General features: G+C 49.2%; 2 protein-coding genes across 2 annotated transcripts in view; both read left to right on the plus strand.

Annotated features, from left to right (window-relative positions):
• Positions 1-13328, plus strand: part of LOC138635692 (bone morphogenetic protein receptor type-2-like) — a 30435-nt gene extending 17107 nt beyond the window's left edge. The window contains exons 4-13 of the mRNA XM_069723297.1: positions 111-218; positions 471-562; positions 3168-3398; positions 5124-5238; positions 6342-6502; positions 7816-7963; positions 8133-8269; positions 9220-9392; positions 9511-10820; positions 12055-13328. Of these exons, the coding sequence (XP_069579398.1) occupies positions 111-218; positions 471-562; positions 3168-3398; positions 5124-5238; positions 6342-6502; positions 7816-7963; positions 8133-8269; positions 9220-9392; positions 9511-10820; positions 12055-12299 (2720 nt within the window). The 3' untranslated portion in view covers positions 12300-13328. The remainder of the gene's footprint in view (positions 1-110; positions 219-470; positions 563-3167; positions 3399-5123; positions 5239-6341; positions 6503-7815; positions 7964-8132; positions 8270-9219; positions 9393-9510; positions 10821-12054) is intronic.
• Positions 13329-15721: 2393 nt separating this feature from the next.
• fam117ba (family with sequence similarity 117 member Ba) lies at positions 15722-22711 on the plus strand. The gene is made up of 8 exons (XM_069723303.1): positions 15722-16421; positions 18991-19217; positions 19968-20051; positions 20213-20323; positions 21077-21220; positions 21356-21566; positions 21655-21775; positions 22434-22711. The coding sequence occupies exons 2-8, from the start codon at positions 19197-19199 to the stop codon at positions 22657-22659; spliced, it is 918 nt and encodes a 305-aa protein (XP_069579404.1). The 5' UTR covers positions 15722-16421; positions 18991-19196; the 3' UTR covers positions 22660-22711.
• The last annotated feature ends 241 nt before the right edge of the window (positions 22712-22952 follow it).

A 22952-nucleotide genomic window follows, 5' to 3' on the forward strand; every position in this document is an offset into this window, starting at 1 on the left:
CCTAATAAACCGACCCCCTGCGCGCACACACGCACACATATAAAAAGGTCACCGTTTAATTTGTACCTTTTGTTTTTTTTTGATTGCCCCCCCCCCCCTCCGCTTTGCAGACACTGGCACGCTGCGCCACGAAGAGACGGTAATTATCACCCTGGCAACCGTCTCCGTGCTGGCCGTGGTCGCCGTAGCAGCCTTCTTTGGTTACCGCATGATGCACGGTGAGTTACCATGGCGCCACGCTGCGAGGGGAAGAGCGGAGGAGCGTTCATTATTCAAGGCCGTTTAAAAAAAAAAAATGTTTCGTTTGTTGTTTTTTTTGGAGGAGGAGGAAGTGGAAATTTCAAATTCGTCTTTAATAAATAGAATCCATAAGGTTCTTCTCTCCACCCCCCCCTCCTCCCCCTCCCCCCGCTTTTGTGGAAGCGCGTCGACACGTTTTACAGCGTGACGTCTTGTCTCTGTGTCCACAGGAGACGGCAAGCAGGGCCTCCACAACCTGAACATGATGGAGGCCGCCGGGTCGGAGAGCTCCCTGGACCTCGACAATCTGAAGCTGCTGGAGGTCGGTTCACATGATATGCACCATAATGTTGTTTTTACTTGTTACGGGTCTTTTAATTGGGACCTTGGGATCCTTTTTTTTTTTTTTTTTTTTTGGTCCCGTGCCGTAACGCCACGGATAGCCGAGCACTTCAACTCCCGGCGGCGGCGGTGGCGGCTAGCTGGACCGCTTTTTAACAGGCGACGCGGCGTGCGTCGATATTTCCCCCCCCCCCCCCCGGCGGATACCTTCATCACAACCAGACTGAGCGAGCTGAGCAGTTTAGTGTTTCCACGTTTTGTATTTATTCGGTTGGAGAAACCAAACAACAAAAGGCAATGACAACCGTCTGGGTCTCATCGCCGTTGCTAAGGGGTCGTTGCTAAGGGGCTCGGCCCGCTGCCTGCGGCGGCAAACCTCGCGTGAGGTCGCGCGAGAGTCTACGACCGATCGTTTTCCGGTCGTTGGTCATTACCCTCCCCTTCACCCCCACCCCGGGTGTGTCGCCGTGGAAACGGAGCTCGCGCTAAACCAAAAAAAAAAAAAGGTTTCGTATTTAGAGAGCGAATCGCCTCCGCGATACACGACGGAAAAAAAAAAAGCAACATTTCGTAACTCGTCGCGTAATTACGCGACATCACACTCGAGGGCGACGCTTTAAACGCCCCCCACCTCCCCCTCCACGCCTCCCTCCTTCTCTATCGCTTAGCTAAACCCTCGCCTGTTCATTAGAGTCCGTTTTGTTTTCCCGGGGAAGGAGCCAGACTATTTAGTGCGGCGGCCATCGTGTGCCAGCTTCCACACAACTCTCAGCAGCCAGACGAGCCGATTGGGGAAAAAAAAAAAAAGGGGGGGGGGGGGTGCAGCTGTGAAAGTGTTTGACGGCAATTTGAATAATCAGGATTCACATTACCGCCACGGCTCCACGTCCGTGTGCTATTCCGGGTTCTTTTAGCGGCAGCCGGGGATGTACGTGGAATAAAAAAAATACATAAATAAATAAAATAATCCCTCTCCACAACTACATCTTGTATTCCTCTAAATCCTGCAGATTTACAGCCGCCCCGGTTTTCTAGCCGACGAGAGCTCTTGATTCATCGGTTGAGACGTGCGAGCGCTTCCAGCGGGGACGAGAAACCCGAAGACATAACAATAAATAAATGAATAAATAAATAAGGCCCAAAAATACATCGAGGTTTACGGTTACGTTTGCCGTTTCTTTTTCTTCTTCTTCTTCCCCAATGTGACTTTTATCATCCGATCGCGGCAGGATGCAGGAATGCAGGGAGTTCGCTTCCAGCGACACCGGATCCTGAAACCCCCCCCCCCCCCAAAAAAAAAAAAAACAACCACGTCGATGACGGGAAATCGATGCGACGGGAAGACGACGCTCGGATTTCCGCCCGGCTTTTATTTCCGGTCCGTTTACGAGGCCGGTTCGCGAAAGGAAAAACTTTGCATCGACGTGGACCGGTCGGTGTTTTCGCCGATGCTGATGTCCGACCGAAAAGACGGCGACACGTGCGCAAAGTGACGCATCCGAATAGAGCGTGAAACGACGTAGCCCCCCCCCACCTCCATCTCAGCGCCGGTGACCTTGCGGAGCCGCACGGGCGTCGCGAGGTGGACGGAGCTCATTAGAAAGTCCTTCTCTATTTACATGGAGAAGGGCGCAAATGATGACTCGCCTCACATCCAACCCCGGACGTCATCCCGGCTGACGCGCCTTTCTGTTCGAGCCGCTTCGCTGAGTCATCGTTTCCAAACAACAAAAACAAAGCCGGCTCTACGGGCGTCAGGAAAAAAAAGAAGAAAAGAAAGAAAAAGAAAAAACGACAACGACCCCACTCCGCTTCGACACGTGTCATCCTTAAAATACGGCCGGGTGCTCCGTTTCGTCGAGCGGAACGAGTCGAGCAGCTTTTTTTTTTTTTTTTTTTTAATTTTTGTTTTGGTATCAAACGAGTCCCTGCAGGTCACTTATCGCGCGACGAAGAGGCGATTAAAAAAAAACAAAAAAAAAAACAAGAAACATGTGTCCCGTGGCAACATGTCCCCCGGGAGACGAGCCGGCCAATCGGCGCCGAGCGTCGCCCTTACGGTGTTTCTGAGCCCGAGCCCCCCCCCCCCCCCTCCTCCCGCCCCGCCCCGACGTCGAGAGGGTGTCGTTTTCCGCGGGAGGCCGACCTTGGGCCTTATCGAACGCGGCCAAAAGGTCGTCGTTGGTTTGGTTTGTTTTGTCGCCCCCCCCCTCCCCTCCCTCCTCGGTGCCCATGTGGGCCGACGAGACAAAACAGGGAGCTTTTTGTTTACCGCCGTGTGTTTTATGGCCGGAGATAAACGTTGTCCGGGACGGGCGGGCGGGAGTTGTTTTTTTGTTTCGTTTTTTTTAACATGGGAATCCACCCGGTAACTCGTGTTTGAGGACGTCTGACGGCGCGGCGGCTAACTCGGGACGCTAATTGAACGATTGTGAACTCTTTTATTTCCTGTCCGTCGTTTGTACGTCTCTTCTTTCTGTTTTTCTTGTTTTTTTTTTGTTTCTTTTAAGACGCTAAAGAGTTTCAAAGAAAAGTCTTCTGACCTCCTCCTCCCCCACTCCCCCCCCCTGCCCCCCCACCCCTAGCTGATCGGGCGCGGCCGCTACGGCTCGGTGTACTGCGGCTCCCTGGACGAGCGGCCCGTCGCCGTGAAGGTGTTCACCGCCGCCAACCGGCAGAACTTCCTCAACGAGTGCTCCATCTACCGGCTGCCGCTGCTGGAGCACGACAACATCGCGCGCTTCGTGGCCGCCGACGAGCGCACCGGGCCGGAGGGGCGCACCGAGTACCTGCTGGTCATGGACTACTACCCACATGTGAGTCGTCCCGCGAGGAGGAAGGAGGAGGATGTTGCTGTTGTTGTTTTTTTAATTCATAATTTTTTATTTTTTTTAAGATCGCTGTCGCTTGAAATGTTCCGACCGAGTTCGGAAAAAACACGTGTTTAATTTATGACCGGGATTCGGAGGGAGCGCAGCCGAGCCGCCTCGCGGTGTGTGTGTGTGTGTGTGTTTTTTTTAATAAGGAACTGGGTTCGATAATAACTGCGGCCGTGATCTGATTTCACGGCGGGCCGAGTCGACCGGCCCGGTTCGCCTTCGCCGCGAGAAGTTGGAAAGTGATGAAGATGATTTCTTCACGTTTGTCACTGTCACCGAGCGTCCAATCGCATTGAGGGGGGAGGGGCAACCACCGACACCGGTCGCTGATCGGCGCCGGCACGAGCCGAGGTTCCTACAGGTTCATTGGCGGCGAGGAAATACAGCTCGGCCCGAGCGGCCAATCGGAGGGCGGCATCTGCTCCGCCGAGCAAAGTTCAATTCGTTCGTGGGATGGAAACATTTTCGTTATCAACTGCTTTTTAAGACGATTCGCCTGCCAAACCCGCGAATCTTTTCGGGTACTTCGACCCGTAAACTGTCGGATAATAGCGGTGGGGAGGGGGGGCGGTCTTCCCGACTTTTCTCGGAGCCCCGAGGTGACATTTGATTCACGGTGGTATAAAACGAGAGGAAGCGTTCGCGTTAAATCGCAGGAATCGGGATTTTAAAAAAAGATCTCAGCCACCTACTTCTTTCTTCTTTTTTTTTTCCTTTCTCCAAATTAGCATGCAGCTGGAGTTCGTGAATAAAAAATAAAAAACGGGGAAAAGAAAATGCCTCCAGGATACTCTTCAATATTAATGCGAATGTACCTTGAAAGCTAATTACAAGTCAGGCGACCTCCGTCCGGCGCTGTGAGAGGAGCCCGTGATGCAAGCGTAATTTATTAGCCCCTAATACCTGTCGTCGTGGCAACGCAGCGCAAGCCGGGACGAGCAGACCGGGACAACAGAACGCATTCAAGTGAATGATAATACGATTTATTGAAAGTCGAACGGACCTAATGTAATTTAGCGACGAATTACCTTGTGATTGATTATGAGAGCAAAAAAAAAAAAAAAAAAATTGAAGTGTGTTTGTTTTTTGTGTGTGTGTTTGTGCGCCACGGCAACAGCCACTGATGGATTATCAAGACCGAAGGGAGGATAATTGAGGAAGGAAATTATTAATATTCAGTGTAATTTCTGGTAAACATCGTTTTCAGGGAGTTGCTGCCGATGCTCGTCGTAAGACTTCGTCGCTTCATGACTCCCCTCCGGGAAATCGCGGTCATCGATAATAAAACGCGCGCGTCGCGATGAAATAAGCGGGAGCGTGAAATATTTACAAAAAAATTCCCGTGATCTTTTCTGTCGGCAGAAGCCGTGCCGAAAGTTATTCAGGTCGTCTTTTCGGACAAAAAAAAAAACCCAACCCTGACTTTATTAATGATTATATAACTCCTCATTTACTATCACAAAGTGGGTTTTTTTTTCTTCTCGGCAACAGATGAAAAAGGGAAAAAAACAACAACTTCAAAATGACATTTCCGCGGACGTTAGATGAGCGGTGACGTTTGGAGACGGTGAAATCATCCGATTTCCGCATTTTACGAGGACTTGTTTGATTCGTCTCTAAACCGCCCTCCCCCCCCCCCCCCACACTTCCCTTCCCTCCTAGGGTTCGCTGAGTCGCTACCTGGGCGTCCAGACCAGCGACTGGGTCAGCAGCTGCCGGCTGGCTCACTCCGTCACCCGGGGCCTGGCGTACCTGCACACCGAGCTCTTCAAGGGAGGTGAGCTGGAGGGGAAGACACACACACACACACACACACACACACACACACACACACACACACGCACACACACACTCTGGGTTAATCACATAACCGCTCACAGGCTCAAGTTCCAAGGAATTGCGGTGTAAAATGTCCGGTGTTAGTTTCGATTATTTACTTTCAGATAATGTGCGCGTGTGTTTCTGCTGCAGCTCCACGTGGGTCCTGTTTGTCTTGGAGCGCTTTGCATCCCTGCAGTTTTTGTGGTTATTTTTTTTTTTTTTTTTGGAGGGGGCGGGGGGGACGATCACACACGCGTAGCCGAGGGTATTAATAGTCTGGCCTCGTAGAAAAAAAAAAAAAGGGATTCCAGATGACGCTCGGACGAAAATCGGCCCAGAGAGGCGGAACTTGACGAGTGAACCGAGGCTAAACTCTCGGACGGGCACACACACACACACACACACACACACACACACACACACACACACACACACACACACACACACACACACACACACACACACACACACACACACACACACACATCAAACCGGCTCAGAAGTTCACGAGCAGTCGCGTGTGTGAAGTCAAAAGACTGCTGAAGGAAAAGAAGTTGCAGTAAATGGGAGCTGAAGTGACAAGAGCTCTGGGGCTTTCAGCACACACACACACACACACACACACACACACACACACACACACACACACACACACACACACACACCGACACTCGTCCTGAAACCTCAGATCGCTTCCTGCCGGCCCCTCTCGGCCTCAACTGCGCCCTCTGCTGGACAGTAATATGCCGCAGGCCCCTGATCCCATTGTTGTAGATTAGATTAGAGGGTTTAGGAGGCTGTTGGCAGTGCAGCTCGCCTTTGGTGAACAATGACGGGGAGGGAAAAAGAAAAAGCTACACGAAGGGATTCTCCGGATGTTACATTCATGAGCAAAATACCACAAACGCTGCTTGAGCACATTGTTGTCGGAGAGTTTAGGCCGAGCGCTTCCTTTTTTTTTTTTTTCTTATAATGGGAAATTAGCTTTTGTCGTCCCCTAAACCGTCTCTTTATTTGTAATTCTCCTCTTTTTTTCTTTTTTTCCCCCCCTCCCTCAAGATTTGTACAAGCCGGCGGTTTCCCACCGCGACCTGAACAGCCGCAACATCCTCGTCAAGGCCGACGGCGCGTGCGTCATCATCGATTTCGGCCTGTCCATGAAGCTGACGGGAAACAGGCCGGCGCGCCACGGCGAGGAGGAGAACGCCGCCATAAGCGAGGTGAGCGTTCACGTCGTTTCCACCAACGCTCGTGTTGAAAGGCTGCTGTGGCCGCGAGGGGGGAGGTTTGACTTCGGGAGGTTCCTTCCTACTGTTGGAGGTTTTACTTCCTGTTTAAAGGGAGTTTTTCCTTCCTACTGTTGGAGGTTTTACTTCCTGTTTAAAGGGAGTTTTTCCTTCCTGCTGTTGGAGGTTTTACTTCCTGTTTAAAGGGAGTTTTTCCTTCCTGCTGTTGGAGGTTTTACTTCCTGTTTAAAGGGAGTTTTTCCTTCATGCTGTTGGGGGTTTTACTTCCTGTTTAAAGGGAGTTTTTCCTTCCTGCTGTTGGAGGTTTTACTTCCTGTTTAAAATGAGTTTTTCCTTCCTACTGTTGGAGGTTTTACTTCCTGTTTAAAGGGAGTTTTTCCCTTCCTGCTGTTGGAGGTTTTACTTCCTGTTTAAAGTTTTTCCTTCCTGCTGGGAGTTTTTCCTTCCTGCTGTTGGAGGTTTTACTTCCTGTTTAAAGGGAGTTTTTCCTTCCTGCTGTTGGAGGTTTTACTTCCTGTTTAAAGGGAGTTTTTCCTTCCTGTTGGGGGTTTTGCTGTTGGGGGTTTTACTTCCTGTTTAAAGGGAGTTTTTCCTTCCTGCTGTTGGAGGTTTTACTTCCTGTTTAAAATGAGTTTTTCCTTCCTACTGTTGGAGGTTTTACTTCCTGTTTAAAGGGAGTTTTTCCTTCATGCTGTTGGGGGTTTTACTTCCTGTTTAAAGGGAGTTTTTCCTTCCTGCTGTTGGAGGTTTTACTTCCTGTTTAAAGGGAGTTTTTCCTTCATGCTGTTGGGGGTTTTACTTCCTGTTTAAAGGGAGTTTTTCCTTCCTGCTGTTGGAGGTTTTACTTCCTGTTTAAAGAGAGTTTTTCCTTCCTGCTGTTGGAGGTTTTCCTTCCTGTTTAAAGGGATTTTTCCCTTCCTGCTGTTGGAGGTTTTACTTCCTGTTTAAAGAGAGTTTTTCCTTCCTGCTGTTGGAAGTTTTACTTCCTGTTTAAAGGGATTTTTTTTTTTCCCCTGCTAGCTTATGTGGGAATTGTTGAATTGTTGGCTTCCTCTGTATAATGTTGTAAAGACTTTAATGTTAAGTGACGCTATATAAATAATTACGTTACGTTAGTGCTTATTATGTTCAAGTCAAAAAGTCATGATTGGCTCACGCAGCCTTCCTGATAATCATTTATGAGGAGGGTCTTGTGATCTGACACAGATATTAGATTATAAAAACATAGATTATTCATCGAGGTGGGTAAAAAAAACAAAAAACAAACGTCCATTTCTACCTGCCAGGTGGGGACGATCCGCTACATGGCTCCGGAGGTGCTGGAGGGCGCGGTGAACCTGAGGGACTGCGAGTCGGCGCTGAAGCAGGTGGACATGTACGCCCTGGGCCTCGTCTACTGGGAGACCTTCATGAGATGCACCGACCTTTTCCCCGGTGAGACGGGGGGAGAAAAAAAAAAAAAAAAAGACGCGAAGGCGCAGATGAGCGAGCTGCTGTCGTGTTTCTAAATAAATAGCTGTTGTACCGCGATAGAAATGGGAAGTGCGTTCGCGACGTGACTCACGTCCTTCCTCTCGTCCGTCCCTTCGCCCACCTTCTCCAGGCGAGTCGGTGCCAGAGTACCAGATGGCCTTCCAGGCGGAGGCAGGGAACCACCCGACGTTCGAGGACATGCAGGTCCTGGTGTCCAGGGAGAAGCAGCGGCCCAAATTCCCCGAGGCCTGGAAAGAGAACAGTCTGGTAAGGGGGTGTGTGTGTGTGTGTGTGTGTGTGTGTGTGTGTGTGTGTGTGCGTGTGTGTGTGTGTGTGTGTGTGTGGGGAGCAGCGCCAGAGTTGTAACGCTGATAATGTTATCGCAATATAACAAAAGATCCCAAACCGAGATTTCTGCCCGCAAAGATGGATAACGATCCGGATTAGGCCTCGGGAACGTATGAAAAACATTCAAATTGTTCGTCTTGATTAAAGGAACAAGCCCTCAGGAACCCAAAACATCATTTTGACACTTCGGTTTTGGAACAAATGAAATTTAGAGGTCCTTTAGATGATTACATTACAACTCAATGTGTTGCCGTTTGACTTTGGCGCTGAAGTCGCTGCTTCTTAGTGGTTTTGTGGAGGTCCATCTGAAAATAATCCCTCATTCATTATAAAAAAAAAGAAATCTCCAAAAGATGTGTGTTTTGGGGGAGGGGTCTGTTTGATTGACAGGCCTGTGGTGCTAGGTTACGGCTATCGGTGGGCGGGGTCGTAGTATCGTCGGGTTTCCAATCAGATCGAGTCAGATCCGCCGCTAGCTCCCCCCCCCCCCCCTCCCTCCCTAGCTCGTCCAAATATGGTCACTTCCTGCTCCGAACCAGCCAACATGGCGCCGACGCGAATCCGAACTCGTGGCTTCATAACGTCCGTTCACAAACTGACGGGTGACGTCACCAGAAGACGCTTTCTTTTTTTTTCTTCCATCCATCAGCTGAAGAAGAAACGTTTTTTTCCGAGCTCACAGTTTTGTGACGTCATAACTCCCCACCTCCCCCACCACCACCACCAAAAAAAAAGATGTTATATTCTCCGTGAATGTGCCGATACGGCGAGTCTTTATTACAGGGGTCCAATTTCAAATTTTGTTTCATGTTTTTAAGAGAAACTGATGTTGTTGTTGTTGTTGTTGTTGACTTCCTGTTTCTTTGCAGGCGGTTCGCTCCCTCAAAGAGACGATGGAGGACTGCTGGGATCAGGACGCGGAGGCCCGCCTCACGGCCCAGTGCGCCGAGGAGCGTCTGGCGGAGCTGCTCCTCATATGGGACCGCTCCAAGTCCGTCAGCCCGACGCTCAACCCGATGTCCACCACGCTGCACAACGAGAGGTGCGTTTCCGAAAAACACCCACCTCCCCCTCCGTCGTCGCGGAAACCGGTTTTCGAAAAATCGTCTCCCGTAACATTTCTTTTTTTTTTTTTTTTTTTTTGCTCTTCCGCGTTTCAGAAATCGCATGACGCCGAAGTCGGGCCCGTACGCGGACCACCCCTCCGGCTACATCGAGGAGCACGACGGCGTGGCCAAGAACGCGCAGGCGGACGCGGCGAACTCGGCGAACCCGGGCCGGGTCGTCCTCGGCGCCGGGGAGAGGAACCGGAACTCCATCAACCAGGAGCGCCAGCAGCAGGCCAACGCCCGTCTGCCGAGCCCCGAGGGCAGCAGCGCCAGCGCGGGCCTCCGGGGCAGCCCGTCGGCCTCCACCACCACCACCACCCTCGTCTCCGAGTCCGAGGGCTCCGTCGGCGCGGCGACGGTGCCGGTCTGCCTGCACCTGACCCAGGAGGACCTGGAGACCACCAAGCTGGACCCGAAAGAGGTGGACAAGAACCTGAAGGAGAGCTCGGACGAGAACCTGATGGAGCACTCGCAGAAGCAGTTCTGCTCGCCGGACCCGCTGAGCCCCGGCAGCTCCAGCCTCCTGTACCCGCTCATCAAGATGGCCAGCGAGGCTTCGGGCGCGTCGGACCCGGCCGCCGCCGCCATGCCCGCCGCCATCTTCCCGTTGCCCAAGCAGCAGAACCTGCCCAAGAGGCCGTCCAGCCTGCCGCTGCGCAACAAGCCCGCCAAGAAGGAGTCGTCGTCCTCGTCGCTCCGGTTCAAGTTCGGACGCTCGGGGAAGTCCAACCTGCGGCAGGTGGAGGGCACGAAGATGAACATTGGCGCGGCGGCGGGCGCCAACCCGGCCGCCGAGGCCCACCGGGCCGCCGGCACCAACAACGTACCCGCCCTGCGGGACGCGCGCGCCAACGGGGGCGCCGGCGGCGCGGCTAACGGCCACGCCGGCGGCGGGATCTCGTCCGCGGCGGCGGCGACGGGTTTCGGGGGAGCCGGCGGCGGGGCTCAGAACGGGCCGGGGGCGCCGAGGTCGGACGACGGAGGCCGGCTGAGCCTCGGGGTCATCACGGCGAGCCCCGACGAGCACGAGCCGCTGCTGAGCCGCGAGGACGCGTCGTCGCTGCGCTCGGCCCGGCCCAACGCAAACAACAACAACAGCAACACCGGGCACGGCCGCGGCGACGGCGAGAGCGGCGGGGAGAGCGACGGCGGCGGCGAGGAGGAGGGGGGGGGGAGCGGGGAGACGGCGACGCCCCCCGGGGCGAGCTCGGGGTCGGCGGCGGCGGCGGCGGCGGCCCCGCGGGCCGACGCTCCGGTCACCATGAGAGGGGAGGCGCTGCTCCGGCAGCCCAGGGCCCGCCGGCCCGAGAGACCCAACTCCCTGGACCTCTCCTTCACCACGCAGGACTTCGCCTCGCTAGGTGACTGCAGTCCTACTTTCATTCCTCCCAACAACTTCTAGTCCGCTGGCATTCGCTTGTTTTTGGTCGTCGACAAAATCCGACGAGACCAAAAAAAATGTGTCGCGCCAAATAGACATTTTTAAAACCAACTCGCAGATATTTAGTTCCTCCGGTTTTAAAAAAAAAAAACGGATGGCATTCATTGGTCGGCGGATTCGGCGGTTTGAGAGCGTCCCCCGACTTCTTTCAGCCCTTTGAAGGGTTTCAGTTGAAAATGCCCGATCGTCACGTTTGTGAAGCGGGAACCCCAAAACATGTTTCACGTTTTGCTCATTTGGATAAATCCCTTTAAAATGATTTTAGTAGCTCGTCAAAGTTCGGTTTACTCGTAACGGAAGAACTATTTTTACGAGCGTGACGGCTTCCGTGACTTTAGAGGAGCTTCGTGGAATATGAGCCGATGACGCCGTAGTGATGTCATCGGCCTGCTTGTCGGGAATTTAAAAACCAAGTCTGCGATACAAAACCCGGAGGGGGTAGAGGGGGGGTTAGGATGGTTAAAAAGACGTGGTGCATTATGGGAAATGTATGTTTAATAGACTGAACGCGAAATCAGGATATTTCTTCCTCCGCTGCTTTTGATTTTCTTTTCTTTTTTTTCAAATCAGTCTCCCGTGACTCTTTTTTTTTTCTGTTTTTTTTTTTTTCGAGCCGCAGCGTTCGCTGATTGACAGAAAATTAATTAGCGACTATTTTTGATCATGTTTCCGTCTGGTTTCAGCCTCTCAGGTGGGAAGATTTGTCTTTTTGTCTCCCGGGAGAGCGAAACCGAATCTCGGCCAGATGAAAGGCTTTGAGAAATTGTGATTCGTGTTTTTTTTTGTTTTTTTTTTTTTTTTTTTAAATCGCCTTATTTGGAACATTTTAGTGCTTAAATTTCAAATCTAGCGATTCAACGAATAATGAAGGAATTGCAGATAATAAAAATCATGATCAGTTGCCTGAGAGTACCTTTTAAAAGCTGTGTTCAGACTGCCAGACAAAATCAGATTGTTTTCATTCCCAGACTGATTTTTTTTTTTTTTAAAGTCTGAACAGTACGCGGTTGCCATAGCAACCCCGGACACACCAAAAATCCAGGCGGTCCGTCCTAAAGATCCGATTTGATGGTAAGGAGGTCCTCCGTCGGGACCCGCCGGTGTTTGATATTGTCGAGCGAGGGTACTGACGGTGGTTCTGTCCCGTTTCCCAGGCGAGGGCCCGGTCCAGCCGGACGGCGCCTTCGGGACGGGCGAGAAGATCAAGAAGCGCGTCAAGACGCCGTACTCGCTGAAGAAGTGGCGCCCGACCACGTGGGTCATCTCCAGCGACGCCCGGGGCCCCGAGGTCAACAACAACGGGTCGGCCCGGGCCCGGGCTCACAGCCAGAACCGGCCCAAGTCCAGCTCGGCCATCTACCTGCGGGGGGGCGGCGAGCCCAGCGACACGCACGTGTGAACTCTGACCCCCCCCCCTCTCTCTTCTCTCCCCCCTCCCCCTCCCTTTTTTTTTTTTTTTTTTTTTTCCTGACAAAGACTGGAATTAAAAAACAAGAACAAACAAGAGAGCGGCTGGTTTTCTGCGCGTCGATGCTCTCGGCTCCCGAATCAGCAAGAGGAAGCTAACGGAGCGGACGAACAAAGCCGAGTCCGACCCTGTACAGTAAATTAGGTCCGTCTCGCTCCCGTGTGTCTTTCCGATGGCATTGCTTTAAATGGACTCCAGCTATGCAGCATACGCTTTTCTTTTTTTTTATTATTATTATTATTTTTTTTAATTAATCTCCCCTTTCTTTTCGTGTTTCGTCCTCCCTCACGAGCATAGCAATGTTTTGAATGGAATTCTGTTTTTATTTTTGTATGTGCACTTTGAACCGGTTAAAATCAGTGTTGTTGTTGGGTTTTTTTTGTTTGTTTTTTTTAAAGTCCTGTCTGTTGCAACCACCACCACACACACAAAAAAAAACGGGGGTAAAAAAAAAAACGTGGTCTCTAAATTTAAAAAAAAAGAAGAAAATAGGCGACGAAAAACAATCAACACTTTTGGAGCGTTTCCTTCTTCGCTGTATCAAGCGAGCGGCTCCAGTAAAAGAATTGACGGTCTTAAAAGACAGAACAAACTTTTATTTTTTTGTTATTTCGTTGATTTGTATGCAATACTGATTCTTTTTTTGACTATGTATCCCATTTTTTTTGTATTTTTTTTTTTTTTGTATCATACTTTTCTTTTTTTTTTGATCGTGCAATAGGATTGTAGCTTTTAGACGCTTTTTCGATGTTTTTTTTTTTTGTGGGGGGGTTTTTAATCGCTTCTGTTATTTTTATTTTATTTTTTGATACGTTAATCTCTGTTGCACTCATGAATAGTCACAATCGTTTCGTAAGCAATCGACAAACAAGCTATCAACTCCTCCGCCGATACAAGAGGAGAAAATGGACGACAATCCTCCTCTCTCTCTTTTTTTTGTCCTTCCCTCTGGACGATCATTCGGGGGTGGGGGGTGGGGGTGGGGGGACGCTAACACGTAACAATCAAACTCACGGAAAAGTGTTGTTGTTGTTTTTTTCTCGGAGAGTTCTCTTGCTTGCACAACTTAACGTCTGGGAGGGGAGGGGGTCTTTTAATGGCACAATCGCCTGGATCAAACCTTAGGTGGGGGGGGGATAGAGAGGGGGGTTAGCGGTGTTACCATCAGCTCTCACCTGACCTCACTGCGGACTCTGTAAAGACCAGAAACACAGAAGAAGAAGAAAAAACGCCCCGATTCGGCTCTTCAAACACGAAAAACAACAACAACAACAACAAACAACCAAATCCCACTGAAGCACGCTGGATATTATTTCCGCTTCATCATTTCTTTGACGGTCGAATGATTTCCGTACGCGCGAGTGTGGCACGTGTTGCGTTTCTTTACGTCGAAGCATTAAGAGGTTGGGGGGGGGGGGGTTGGTTATGGGGGGTCGGGGCCTAGCGCTGCACAGGCGTGCCGAAAATGTCATCGTACTCCTTCTGTAACTTTCAGCGCTGCTTCAGGGGCATACTGTATGGAAAAGATATGTTTTTGTTTTTTGTAATCTGTAATTTGTATGAAAAAAAAAAACAAAAACAAAAACAATACCCCACATGTACGTGTATTTGCATTAATATTTTGCATCGTTTTTATGGACATTTACGTTCTGCATTCGATGGACACGGCCTTTCGGTTTCCGTTGCTATGCGTCTGCTTGGTACAGTTTCTGTAAAACATTTTCGAGTCGTTATGGAAGAAATAAATCTCAATAAATGTATGAAATAATTGTCGGGTATATATATATATATATATATAAATATATATATATACACAGGTGTTATTGACATGTCTCATTTTGGGGGATTCAGAGCTTTTATTTTGAAGGGTTGTACGAGGAAATATATCAAGACTACCTTTTAGAGTAAAAGATCAGAAATTGGGTATTTCTCGGCTCAAATGTAAAATAAAAACACACCTACCGCCACCTATAAACCTCACTTATGAATTTTATACATATATTTGTTTTCTATTTATTGTGTAAAAAAGACCTAGTTGTAAAAATGTTTTTTTTGTTTGTTTTTTTTTTACACCAAACTTTTCCCTTAAAAACACGCAAATTAGGTAATTCTTGGCTCAAATGTAAAATAAAAACACACCTACCACCTGACTTATGAATATTATACCTATATGTGTTGTTTATTTAATGTTTTTTTACACCAAACTTTTCCCTTTTCAGCTTAATTTGAATTAACTTGAAGAAGTGACGTACCTTTCCTTCCCACTTTTTGGGGGAGCCATGTTTGTTTTCGCCGGTCCCGCGACGAGCCGCGGCTCCGCGCTTCTTTAACTGTGAATTAGATTAATTCAATTACGTGTTTAATAAAAAAAAAAAAAACGATTAAAAACGTTCACCTGTCCACTTCAGCGCCCTGCTTCTCCCAGAACAAGTCGCAGGAGCCGCCACACGGGGGAGACATTTCCCTCCCGCCGCCCTTGTTTACCTCCTTCCCCTCTCGCTCTCCGCCGTCTGCTCCACGCGCCCTAGCAACTGCAGCATCAGCGCGAGCGGCGCGGCGTCGGGTACGCTACGTCACAGCTCGCTCGGTCCGGCTGCGTCAAGTTAGACAGGAAGAGCCCGCGGGGACCACGCCGGAAGTGGGCCGACTCGCGTTCAAATTAAAAGCTGCGGTTAATTTACCCGAACTGTGGTTTACGTTTAATGTATTTTGCGACGGACGTTATGTCACGCGTGCTTTTTATGACCTTATTTACTTGTTTGTCACCGATTTTTTTTTTTTTTTTTTTTTTTTTTTTTAACACATGAAGGTCAGTTTATTACTCATGTGAGCACAATTTTAAATATGTAAAAAAAAAATTAAAAAAAAAATTACGTGATAGAATAATACTAAGCTACCTGGTCCTACATCTGTTGCAGAGTAAAATTAATAAATGCATTAAATTAAATATATGCAACATATATATATAGATAGGTAGATAGATAGATGCATTTTTTTGTTAGAGCAGCAAGGAAGATACGGCAAAAGCAATAAAACGTGCAGAATAAAAATAGAGGTAGTAAAAGTATAAATATTTTTTTTTTTTTTTTAAATGCCAAGTATTAAAAAAAAAAAAATAGAATAAGATAAAAATGTCATTAAATAAAAAAAAAAAAAAAAACAGTGCAACGCTGCAATACACATCTGACATATTTCTAATCTTCCTACTGGATTGTTAACACAAGTCAAAAAGTGTTTTCAAGATGAGATATTGTGGTTTCAGAGGCGTTATTATCGAAGCGGGACCCCCGCCAACGTAAAGATTTTACTTTGAAAGCGACAACCGGAAATGCCATTGTTTATCCCCGTTGCTCACTTCACACTGGTCCCCCTTCTCCCGTCGTGTCAGCCGAGGCTAGCCCAGCATCACCGCCTTCTTCTTTCTTACCCCCTTCTGTATTTTCTCTCCCTTCTTGTTATTTTTAATTTATTTTCCCGACACTGCACGAGCTCCGCCGGCTTGCACGAGCGCAATCTTTTTGCGTTTGTTCTCATTTTATATATTTTATTTTTTTTTACCCTCGACCAGAGAGCGTTTTTTTTTTTTTTTTTTTTTTTTTTTTTTTTTAAATGTGTGTGTAGGGGAGCCGGCTCGAGCTGTCGTGTGTGTGTGTGTGAGAGTGTGTGTGAGTGTGTGTGTGTGTGTGTGTGTGTCGCATCAAAACCGGTGGGGGGGGGGGGGGTTGAAAGAGAAAAACATCCATCCACGACGAGAACGAGGAGGAAGGAGGGAGCAGGAGCAGGAGGAGGAGGAGGAGGAGGCACGGTGCGACCACAGCAACGCCCATTCTGACACCTTCTGTGTCGGCCACGAAGACGGTTTCGTGTCCGTGTTCTCGCGTCTCGGAGGGCTTTTCCTCACCTGGAGCCTCCAACGCTGCCTTTTGGTTTTTTTTGTTTTGTTCCCACCTCCTCTTTCCAGCATCTCCTTGCAGCCCCCCCCCCCCTCCCCCTGCAGCCGGGCTGCCGAGGAGCTCCATGCACCTTTGCATGCAGCGCACCTAGATCCTGCAGGTGAGTGTGTGTGTGTGTGTGTGTGTTTCTTTCACACAACAACCTATAAACGATCCTTTTCTTGTAGTATCGAGGAGGATTTTATTCCCAGCGTGGGGTTTGTTTTGACGGGTGATTGTATGCTCGTCTCCCGGTAAACCAAATCGGCCCACAGCTTCTTTTTTTTTTTTTTCCTGCATGTAGAGCTGACCTTAGTTCCCATTTTTTACATGATTGAATGCGTTATTTATGAATGTGCACGTAGGAATTCCCTGGTTTCCGAATTGTGGTATTTTTATACGTTGCTTTTGGCTTGATCCCTTGTGGTTTTTGGGGGTTTTTTTTGGAACAAAAACAAACAGTATGCATTTAATATTCACGTATAAGACGGGCAGGACTGAATCTAGGAAGTTGTGTCAGAAAGAGCTTGTAGTATTTTTTATATTATTTTACTACATAGTGTGGATTTTTAATTGTACAAGGAGTAGCTCCGACTCCAGAGATCTGATTGGTCAACTGGACATTTGGAACAAATCAGCATAACAGCTGCTCATCACTAGAAAATATCACTCCGTCTCCTCGACGGGAACAGATAGTAGGATTGAATTCCATATTATATGCAATATAAGTTTGTTTTTACTCGTGACAGGTCTATTAAATGTGACCCAAAAAAAAAAAAAAAGTTAACAAAAATCCTAGATTAGGTTGATGCGTTTTGGCGTCAACACGACACAGAATCTTAAAAAACACGCCAGTCCGTCGACATCTTTTTTGCAGCCGATATCTTACTTACAACATGATTGAGCTAGCTGAGCAGTTCAGTGCTTCTACGTTTTGTATTTATTCAGTTTGAGAAACGAACTCTAGAAGGCGATAAAAAAATAAAAAAAAACGGACCGGCGCCCGTCTCTGTTGCTAGGGGTCGTTGCTAAGGAGTCGGCCCACTTCCTGGAGTGGTAAACATCGCGCACGTTACGTTCGCGTCACCTGACGCGACTCGGTTGTTTCGACCTGGAACACACTTGGCGCGTGCGTTTACCTGTTGCTGTGGTGGCGTCCATGTTAATGAATGGGAGCGTAGCCGCACACGTGCGTTCTCAGCTGCGTCTGACGTCTCTCGCGCGTCGCGCCGCGTCAACAGAGCACGGCGCCTCGGAGACGCGCGAGGCTCCCATCTGAAATCCACACAGGGGAAACGACCCGTGGTCACGTTTGCGCTGTAGCGCGTGTGCGCATGCGCAGACCGAGACGGGAGAAACAGCGGCAGTCAAAGTGAAGCAGCTGTTGATGCTTCCGTTCACACACACACACACACACACACACACACACACACACACACACACACACACACACACACACACACACACACACACACACACACACACAGTGCTGCTGTGTGTCAGTGAACATCAGTCGGTCGGCCGTTCCCTAGCAACAGCAATGTACGCTGGTCAAGACACCCCTCCCCCCCAGGACCCGCGCTGCTGTCAGTCGAAGTTGTGTTTTGAGTGCACGTGGTGCGTTCAGGTACCATCAGGAGCGTGGAAAAATAAAAAATAGCACCGTTTTCAGCTGCAATAACACGATATTTAGGTAATAAAACCCTCAATTTCCATATATATTTTTTTGCCTCAATTTGATTATTTAACAATTTATTACATCCCTCAATGAAAAACGATTGCAGATCAAAATAGGCTGTGACACCTTCAATCCATCACCACACATATAATCTCCACTGGGATGATTTGAAACACATTGTTCTGGGATTCACAACGAAACGTTGAATTCATTCACACAACGCAAAAAAGGAATTTTGCACAATTATAGAGGAGGAACCCCAACAAGTACCACGAGGGAAAAAACAACATCCACACAACCAGGGCTCGGAGGTGGGCGGCCATCCTCCTCCACCGGTTTAGATGAGGGGGGGGGGGAGCAGAGAGAGAAAAGAACAGCATAGAGAAATAATACACAATTTGTTTTTGGGACTCAAAATTTGTACCAAGTGTCATTTTTAGGGTTATTAATTTGTAACATAAAACAATATCTAAAACTATCATCTCAATTTATTATTTTTTTTTATTTTATTAAAATAACTCTACAATGACATTAAAGCAAAATCTCCTCTTCTAAATAAATGCACATTTTCTGCAATTAAGCAACTATTAAATATTAAAATTTAAATTAGCTGAGGCTGCAAAAAAAACACATTACTGCTGCAGCTTTGAATCCGGGTCAGACAGACAGGGGCTACCTGCCCTCGGTGCCCCCCCCCCTCCTCCATCGAGCTGTTTTTAATGCCATTAACCAGAGGGCTAGAGGGGTGACTCGGGGGGTGGGGGGGGGGACATCCGCTCTGCACCGCATGGGACGGGACAGATTAACATCAATCTGGAAACACACACACACACACAAACCTAGACAGACAAGTGCAAAGGCAGTCGGGGGGAGGGGGCTTATCCCTGCAAACCAGCTGTGTCTGTTGATTTGTTTACCGCGTTGTTGACAAACAATCTTGTTTACATCCAGCGAGGCGGATCCCAAAAGTCAAGTCATCTTTTCCGTTTTGCCTCTTCTTCTTCTTCTACAGATTGCATCCGTGGCCTTAACCTCCCAAGCATCCTCTCTCCGCCGCCGCCACCACCTCCCCCCCTCCCCTCCCCTCTCCCCCACCTCGTTCTCCTCTCGGGCCCGCGCTGCCGCGTCCAGCTGTGGCCCTCGCAGGGCGCGGTCGCTGGCGCTCACCTGACAGGTCCCCGGCCTCAGGACGACGGCCAGCAACAGCACGTTCCTTACATGAGGGACAAAGCGACGCAGGTGAGTGTGGTTAGCGCGTAGCATCGGGCGCGAGAAAAAAATGCATTACGTCAATGCGTGTCCCCACAAGGACACTGAAACACGTGTGTGTGTGTGTGTGTGTGTGTGTGTGTGTGTGTGTGTGTGTGTGTGTGTGTGTGTGTGTGTGTGTGTGTGTGTGTGTGTGTGTGTGTGCTTGTTTTTCCCGGCGTGGACTTTTAACTTGAACGCATAGTAAACTAACGTCACCATGGCGACCGAAACAGAGGGTTACCATGAGAGGAGTCTCCTTTCCGGAGGGTTAGCATTTAGCATCAGGGGCTAGGGCATGCGTTGTCAATGAGGGTCCCCACAAGGATACTGAAACGTGTGTGTGTGTGTGGTGATGATGATTTTGTAGTTGTTGTTTTTTTATGTATTTTTTCAAAAAGCTCAAACAGCAGTTGTTTAAAATGTGCTTAAAGGATTATGAAATATTCTTATTTTCCTACTTTGAATGGTATAAATGGTAAAATAAATAAATAAATAAAAGTACATATTTGGAAAAAGGTTTGTAAAATAAACCGTTAGAAGTTTCCAGGATTTAAAGGAGCCAGGGAGGTGCAGTGATTCGCTGATTCGCTCATGACTAAGAAGAAGCTTAGTCAGCTGGTTTTCGGGTGGCGCTCAGCTATGTGAATAAATGTCTCACGTTTGATGTCGTATGTAGGAGTCTAACAAGTGTGTGTGTGTGTGTGTGTGTGTGTGTGTGTGTGTGTGTGTGTGTCTCAGACCCCCAGGGCCTGGGCAGATGAGAGGAGGCGGGGCTCTCACAAACGCTCGGCCTCCTGTGGGAGCACCGACCAGCTCAAGGAGGTGACGCTCTTCCCTCAAATGTTTTTATTTTTTATTTTTCCATCTCCCCGATTAAAACGGAACAGAAACGCTCTGTTTCCGTCGTACGTTTGTCGTTGACGTCCGATTTTTTTTTTTTTAAATCGTGTTTTTGTTGTTGTTGTTGTTGTTTTCTTCTCCAGATTGCCAAATTGCGTCAGCAGCTTCAGCGTAGCAAACGCAGCAGCCGCCATCGGAGGGACAAAGAGCGCAAGTCGCCGTTCAATGGCAGCCACACCATCATCCAGTCGCAGGTAATGGAGAGAGAGAGTGTGTGTGTGTGTGTGTGTGTGTGTGTGTGTGTGTGTGTGTGTGTGTGTGTGTGTGTGTGTGAGGAGAGAGAGATCTGGGTTACCTCCCTGATCTGGAGACTTTTTGAGGGCGTCCCACTTTTTTTCCTCGCGTCCCCGTTTAGCTCTGCCGTGTGTCCCGTGACGCTTCCTGTGACACACACACACACACACACACACACACACACACACACACACACACACACACACACACACACACACACACGGTGACGGCAGCAGGGCGTACCTTCTTCGCTCCCTGTGGAGTCTCTGTTTTTTTTCTGGGCCTCCGTGAGACAAAGAGAACCAAAGATTTCAGGCAGCTTTACCCACAATGCATCTCATTGACATAAACCAACAGGAACACGCTGACGTGAACCACGACAACGAAGAGTTTACTTCCCCTTTCTAAAATGTGACATCCAGTGAGCGTAAACAACAAACAAGAGCTTTTTTCTTTTCTTTTTTTTTTAAAGAAGTGGTAGACTTCTTTTATTTTGAAGGATTCATATGCCACCTGACTGCACTTCATCTTCGATGGTTTTTCAAACAACCACGAGTTCAAACAGTCATTTCTCTCGTGTGGGCGGAGCCAGACGCCCAGAAACATGAAGCATATTTATGTCTTCTTTTTTTTTTTAGTTGAATTTTTTTAATTTAGTTTTTAACCACTTTGACTACCGTGTTTACGTTTTACGTGTTTTGTATCTTTCCCAGTCGCCGATGCCCAAAACCATCCTGATACCCATCCCGATATCCAAGTCGTCGGCGCCGCGGTTCCGCAACAGCGTTGAAGGCCTCAACCAGGAGATCGAACGCATCATCATCCGAGACACCCCCGAGAAGGACGAGACCATCGTGGTAACTGTCCCACCCCCCCTTAAAAAAAACACGTTTTTTGTCACTTCCTAATACAACGTAATACTGACCTCGTGTGTGTGTGTGTGTGTGTGTGTGTGTGTGTGTGTGTGTGTGTGTGTGTGTGCCGGGCGGCAGCCACAGGACGTCCCAGATGGACACCGCGCGCCGCCGCCCGTGCCCCCGCGGCGCAGCAGCAGCACCCGCAGCATCGACACGCAGACCCCCTCGGGGGGCGGCCTGAGCGGTAGCCATAGCAACTGCAGCAGCCGCCCCGACTCCATCTCGCCGTCCTACCTCACCGTCCTCAACGACATGGGCGGCGGCGGCAGCCCCTACGAGGACAAAGGTGACGAAGGCGCGCGCACCCGCACACACACACACACTGAGCGGTTGCTAACCTATCTCCCCCCCCCTCCTCCTCCTCATCCCCCCAGAGCTGGGCCCCTGCTCCCCGCTGCCCAAATACGCCGCCTCCCCCCGACCCAACAACAGCTACATGTTCAAGCGGGAGCCTCCGGAGGGCTGCGAGAAGGTCAAAGTGTTCGAGGAGTCCATGTGAGTAGGAAAAATGGCGTCCGAGAGAAGTCGATATTCGGATGCGTTCCCATGGAAACGCACCGCGAGGTCAGACCGTTTTAGCCGCTAAAGATGCCGGTTGGATGTTTTTTTTTCTCCAGCAGCTGGAGGAGACCAAAAATGTTTTCATTGTTTGACTTCATGAACTTGGGACGTCCGGCATCTTTGCAAAGTGTAAAGAACAAGCCCGGTGACATTTGTCAGGCCCCGAGCGCCGAATGTCTTTGTCGAGGAATTCCTTTTTTTCTTTTTCCTCGTTCCTTATTTTTTTTTCCCAAAATGACGTATTTTAGTGGTGTTTGCGAGTGGGCGTGGCCAAATGGCTCACTAGTTTTCCTGCTGTCAAAGTTTTGTGTGTGTGTGTGTGTGTGTGTGTGGGCAACAAACATTAAAAACACATCAGGGAAGTCACACTGTCAGTAAAAAAAAAAAAAAATTCAGCAAATGTGGATTCATCCGCCACAGAAAATAGTCCACCGTTAAATGACACTACTTCCTGCCTTTTGTACAGATTTGAATCCTCAGCAGGAAGTTAAAATCTTCACACAAAAAATATAGGCGGACATCAGCTTTTAAAATATGTTCCTGCAAATAATAATAAAAATTGTTTGTCGCCAACCTGTCTCGTGTCTTCCAGGCCCAAACCTCTGCAGGACATCCCGCCCTTCCTGTGTCCCGACCGCAACAAGGTCAACTTCATCCCCAACAGCGGCTCCGCCTTCTGCCTCGTCAGCATCCTCAAGCCCCTGCTGCCCGCCCCGGACCTCAGCTTCCGCCCCGGCGTGGGCCTCCGCAGCCTCTCCCCGGCCCTGGTGCCTCTGTCCACCCAGCCCTGCCTCCTGGAGGAGCCCGAGAGCTTCTGAAGTCCACAAGCCCCTCCCCCTAATTTCCCCTCCCTTTGCCGCCGCCCCCCCACCCCACAAAAAAAACCAACAACCACCAATCAGAAAACATTTAAGGAAAAACAGCCCTTCTTCTTCTTCTTCTTGCTCCAACGAAAAAAGAAAAAAAACACAAAAAAACCACCTTCAGCATGCCAGCTCAGCTCTCCGATGTCCTTATCTTGTTGAAAAAGCGCTTCCCACTGCCTCCTCCTCCTCCTCCTCTTCGTCCTCCTTCACCGACGACGACGACGATCTCCGACAACGAGCGGGGG

The sequence above is a fragment of the Brachyistius frenatus genome, unplaced genomic scaffold (genome assembly GCF_029030835.1).
Source record: "Brachyistius frenatus isolate BFR_SWC_R1_liver_20210118 unplaced genomic scaffold, ASM2903083v1 Contig_323, whole genome shotgun sequence".
NCBI lineage: Eukaryota > Metazoa > Chordata > Actinopteri > Embiotocidae > Brachyistius > Brachyistius frenatus.

Coding starts and splice junctions, on each gene's coding strand:
- fam117ba (XM_069723303.1), top strand. CDS start 19,197: ATGAGGGACAAAGCGACGCAG. Junction 20,052..20,212: donor GCACCGACCAGCTCAAGGAG/GTGACGCTCTTC, acceptor TTTCTTCTCCAG/ATTGCCAAATTGCGTCAGCA. Junction 21,776..22,433: donor AAAGTGTTCGAGGAGTCCAT/GTGAGTAGGAAA, acceptor CGTGTCTTCCAG/GCCCAAACCTCTGCAGGACA.